The sequence below is a fragment of the Otolemur garnettii genome, unplaced genomic scaffold, assembly GCF_000181295.1.
Source record: "Otolemur garnettii isolate 467f Iridium unplaced genomic scaffold, OtoGar3 scaffold00011, whole genome shotgun sequence".
Lineage (NCBI taxonomy): Eukaryota > Metazoa > Chordata > Mammalia > Primates > Galagidae > Otolemur > Otolemur garnettii.
In genome coordinates this window covers 26787494-26792551 of record NW_003852406.1, presented here as the reverse complement: position 1 = coordinate 26792551, position 5058 = coordinate 26787494, and the positions used below count along the sequence as shown (strand labels likewise).

The 5058-nt window shown below is 52.7% G+C and overlaps 1 protein-coding gene across 2 annotated transcripts in view; it reads right to left on the bottom strand.

Annotated features, from left to right (window-relative positions):
* Window positions 1-5058, bottom strand: part of CSK (C-terminal Src kinase) — a 24307-nt gene that overhangs the window by 3714 nt on the left and 15535 nt on the right. For both annotated transcript variants that reach the window (XM_003784517.2, XM_023510044.1), the window contains exons 2-9: window positions 3337-3416; window positions 2906-3019; window positions 2688-2800; window positions 2120-2339; window positions 892-985; window positions 640-705; window positions 456-555; window positions 270-360 (exon numbers count right to left, since the gene is read on the bottom strand). In XM_003784517.2, the coding sequence (XP_003784565.1) occupies window positions 270-360; window positions 456-555; window positions 640-705; window positions 892-985; window positions 2120-2339; window positions 2688-2800; window positions 2906-3019; window positions 3337-3351 (813 nt within the window). In that variant the 5' untranslated portion in view covers window positions 3352-3416. The remainder of the gene's footprint in view (window positions 1-269; window positions 361-455; window positions 556-639; window positions 706-891; window positions 986-2119; window positions 2340-2687; window positions 2801-2905; window positions 3020-3336; window positions 3417-5058) is intronic.

Genomic DNA, 5058 nt, shown 5'->3' with positions numbered 1-5058 from the left:
CAGGCACCTATAGTCCCAGCTACATGGGAAGCTAAGGCAAGAGAATTGCTTAAGCCCAAGAGTTTGAGGTTGCTGTGTGCTATGATGCCATAGCACTCCACTCAGGGTGATAAAACAAGACTCTGTCTCAAAAAAAGAAAAAATCTCAGTTGGGGTGGGAAGACTAAAGGAATAGGAACTCAAAGGTACAATGGGGGGACTAGGGGCAGGTGGAAAGCCTGAGCCCCAGTATTTGGCGCTGGGAAGGCAATCTTAGGGTGGGCACCCACCTTGGCCATGTACTCAGTGACGATGTAGAGCCCACCCTTCTCCTCCACGATCACACCTAGGAGCTGTACCAGGTTGCTGTGCCGAAGTTGCCTGGGGCAGGACGGGGGTGGTCAGAGCCTGCCAAGCCTCCCTCCCTCAGCCCTTGCCCTGGGGCAACCTCCTCACTCACTCCTGCCCCTACTCACGTCATGACTGAGGCCTCAGCCAGGAAGGCCTGGGCAGTTGCGTCGTTCTTAATGCACTTGACAGCGACTTTGTTCCCTCGGTAATCGCCCAGCATCACATCTGTGGGGAAGAGAATGGAAGCTGTTCCCTGGACTCTCTATGGTCCCTTGGCCCCTCCTGGGGCACCCTGCCCCACCAGCTCACCTCCAAACTCCCCTTTCCCGATGGTCTGCAGCAGCTTCAGTTCCTTCATGTTTAGTGCCCAGCCACCTATGGGGAAGGGCAGTGAGAGGCATGGAGGCCGAGCATCACCACTGGGATGGCAGAGAAAGGCTGGACTATGAGGTATGTGGGGTTCCTAGTAAGTTCCCAGAGTCTATAGGACAAGGGCAGTGCCAGAAGGCCTGCGTGAGAGGAGGTGGGTGGGCAAAAGGTCTGGGGGTGGGGTGTACTCACTGCGGTAGAATTCATCTTGGGCTGCCACGGTGCCCTCCATGACCTTTGGTTTGATGAGGCGAGTACAAAGTCCATCTGCGTCTGAGGTGTAGTGCTGTAGGGGATGACCTGGGCATTCAGAGCCAGCCCCCACTGTTTCCCTTGGTCTGATTGGCTCACATGCCCTGCCCAGGTCTGACCAGCAGAGGGCGGCAGAAGCTGGTCCCGCCTGGCCAGGAGTTCCTTTGATTAGGGCGGGCCTCCCCATCTCCCGCAGGGCAGGGGTTAAGGAAGACAACTCTGACAAGTGGCCCATTTCCCATGTCACCCCACACATAGTTACCGGACAAACACACACTTGTCACTACCACTTTGGGCCTCACCAGTATCCTAAAGCAGGGGACAACCTATGACTTAGTTTTGACAGGCCTGTCTTGGGTGGGTACAGAAGCCTCTCGGCCTGCTCCCGTGTGATCTTGCCATGGAACCAGCTGGGGGGTGGCCAGGCCAGAGGTCACAGTGGTCCAGGGATGCATACCCTGGTGCCTCCTGCCAGGCTCCCCTTTCTGAAGGTGCTCCTTCTGTTTGGCACCTTCCCACAGTTCCCACTGGCTCACTCAGGCATCCGGGGCCTCCCTGGGGCCTTTCGGCTGTACCCAGAATCTCCATTCTCCCCAGCCACAGGCCAAATCATAGTACAGAGACATCAGCGAGGCCACCTGGGGCTACTGGATGCCAGATGTGGCCTGGTCAGGGTAGGCAGAGATGACCTTGGAAGCTGCAGGGACATGCAGGCATATCCATGCAGGAGTCTGAGGGGCTCTGGCGATCAAAGCGCCTGGCTCATGTTTATCTGCACATATCTGGGCATGCAGGTCTGTGCCTAGATGGAGGAGAGTTAGTCCTGGGATCAGACAGACATAGACTCTAATCCTGACAAGTTTCAAATCCTCCAGTTTATAGCTGTGGGACCTCAGGCAGGTCCCTTAATTGCTCTGAACCTTTGTTTCCTGGTCTATAAAATGGGGATAATGCTACCCTCCTCATAGTGGCACTGTAGGGTTAGAGGTCAGCTCTGGGATGCAACAGGTACTCTCTTGAGGTATGAAGAAATGGGAGGGCCCACAGAGGTCGCACAACATGCCTAGGTCCCCAACCAGAAGTAGGGGGTGGGAGCTAGAAGCCAGGGTTGTGTGCACATACTCCCATGTGGGTTTGGGAGTATGTGAGCCAGGCAGCCCCAGCTCACCTCCACCAGCTGCATCAGGTTCTCGAAGTACACCTCCTCATCGATGCTGAGTTTGCTGGCATGGTACATGATGCGGTAGTGCTCCACCTTGCCGTCGCAGCTCACACACAGTGTGTAGTCTCCAGGGTAGTTGGTGCTCTCCCGTACCAGGAAAAGGCCTGTCTCTGGTGGGTACAGAAGCCTCTCGGCCTGCTCCCGTGTGATCTTGCCATGGAACCAGCTGGGGGGTGGCCAGGCCAGAGGTCACAGTGGTCCAAGGATGCATACCCTGGTGCCTCCTGCCAGGCTCCCCTTTCTGAAGATGCTCCTTCTGTTTGGCACTTTCCCACAGCTCCCACTGGCTCACTCAGGCATCTGGGGCCTCCCTGTCCCTTCTTTCTTCTGCTGTCCTACCCATCCTCCTCTTCTGTGAGGCCAGCACCCACCCCCTGCCCCTGGTCTCAAAGCCTTTGCCTACACTCCATCCCCTAGCCCCTTCCCCTGGCCTCCCCACTTTCCATCTGATGCTCTTACAAGAAGGAATAGGGCCTCTGCCTCATTTCTTCCCAACCCTCCTCGGGGTACTCACGGCATGAGGCTGAGTTTGGTACCCGCTTTCACGCCCTCCCGCTTCTGGACATAATTGGCTGGGATGATGCCTTCACGGCCCACCTTGTTTTTGGCTTTGTACCAGTTGGGGTCCTAGGGATAGGGAGATCCAGACATGCTCTAAGGCCTATTGTCCCCTGTAAGGGGACCAAGCCCTAGAGATGATAGGGTGTGGTGGGCATATAGGTCTTCGATTACCTTGGTGACGGCCACAATGGTGAGCACATCTCCTTTGCAGAAGGGCAAGTCCTGGTCAGCGGTGCCTTGGAAGTTGTACTTGGCAATACATTCTGTACCGGATGGCCAGGCGGCCTGTAGGCCAGGTGACATGTGGGTAGGTACCGCCCAGGGACCTTCTCTACCCACCTGCCTACGTACCAGTGAGGTCACAGGTGAGCTTGGATGAAGCACCCTTTCCCTGAGAACTCTGAGTCTCTGCACCTGAGATTCCCCACCAATCCCAGACCTGTGTCTGACCTGTGCTGGAATCTTTTATTATAAAAGTAGGCTGGAACAGAGGTCTGGAGAAAAGGGAAGTAAACTGGAAGTAAAGCTCCACATACTCCCCTCTACTAAGTAACTCCTGGGGTCGCAGGGTGCTCATGTGCCCAGAATCCACCACGTGGTACCTGTATTGCAGACATCTTCTCAGGAGCTCTGGCGTCCCTGCGTCACAGGAAAGCCGACCTGTCACTTAGTACCATTAGAACTGTGGGGAGGAAAGTCAAAATGAAGGAGGGTGTGATGAAACCCCTCCTCCCACTGCTGATATCTGGTTCCTTCCCCAAGGAGTGTAAACAGGCACCAAGAGCCTTTTGGGCTGAAACTTGAGGCAAACGGCTGTTCCCTCCAGTCCTGGCAGGCTCAGAGCACTGGACAGATTGGAAGAGGAACATGAGGGCTGCAGACCTTCATGAGGGACAAAGGGAGGCCACCATTGCTAAGCCTACAGGGAACCTTCCAGGCTCAATAGAATGGCTGAGAGAAGCACAGAGACTCAGGGGTCAGCAGCCCTGGGGCCACCTGCCCTTATAGCTCTGTCAGCTCTGAGGCTGGGAAGGTGCTGTGCGACCTGGGCAAGTCACTCATGCTCTGGGGGCCCTCAGGTCCTTCACTTACAAAGGCTTGCCCAGGCAGCAACATTAACTACACTGATCCCAATCCTAGGCACACGTGGACACGATGACAGGGCAGAGGAAGCCTAACAGCAGCATGGATAAACCTCAAACTGGAAACTGCCTGAAAGCCCACTGAGAAGAAAATGAATAAACTGTGATATAGTCACAAAATGCAATACTGTACAGTAGCAAACACACGCTACAGCCATGAAATAACCCTGATGAATTTCTAAACATAATATTAACCAAGAAACCAGACAGAAAAGCACACAGTGTGATTTTATTTGTATTAACTTCAAAACCTGGCTAAGCCAATCCAATCAGGACAGTTGCCCTTGGGATGGGGAGGACTGGAGGGGCACAAGGGGACCTCTGGGTGTTGGTTATACAGACTGTCTGATCTCCACCATGGAGTGGGTTTCTTATATGGCAATTTACTGAGCTATACCCTAATGAATGACACTTTTTTTGGCATGCAGTTGGCCCTGGAACAAAACAGGCCTGAAGTGTGCAGGCCCACTTACACATGGATCTTTTTACAATAAAAGTTACACCCAATGTGCCTTCATTTCCTCCACCTCTTCCACTTGAAACAGCAATACCAAGCCCCTTCTCTACCTCCCTCATCCTCAGTCTACTCAACATGAAGACAAGGATGAAGACCTTTATGATGATCTACTCCCACCTAATGGATAGTAAATATATTTTCTCTTCCTTATAACTTTTTCTTTTTTTTTTTTTTTGACATAGGGTCTTGTTCTGTTCCCCAGGAGAGAGTGCAGTGGCATCATCATAGCTCACAGCAACCTCAAACTACTGAGCTCAAGTGATCCTCCTGTCTCTGTCTCCCAAATAACTGGGGCTATAGGCACATGCCACTACTGGCTAATTTTTGCATTTTTTTTTTATAGAGATAGGAGTCTCACAATGTTGCTTAGGCTGGTCTCAAACTTCAGCCTCAAGTGATCCTTTTGCCTCGTCTCCCAGGTACTACAATTACAATCATGAGCCACCATGTCCAGCTGTTAAGTTTTTTTTTTTTTATTTTCTTTTTTTCCTATTTATTTATTATTGAGACAGAGTCTCACTTTGTGGCCCTCAGTAGAGTGCTGTGGTGTCATAGGTCACAGCAACCTCCAACTCATGGGCTTACTCGATTCTCTTGCCTCAGCCTCCCAAGTAGCTGTGATTACAGGTGCCTGCCACAACACCTGGCTTTTTTTTTTTTTTTTT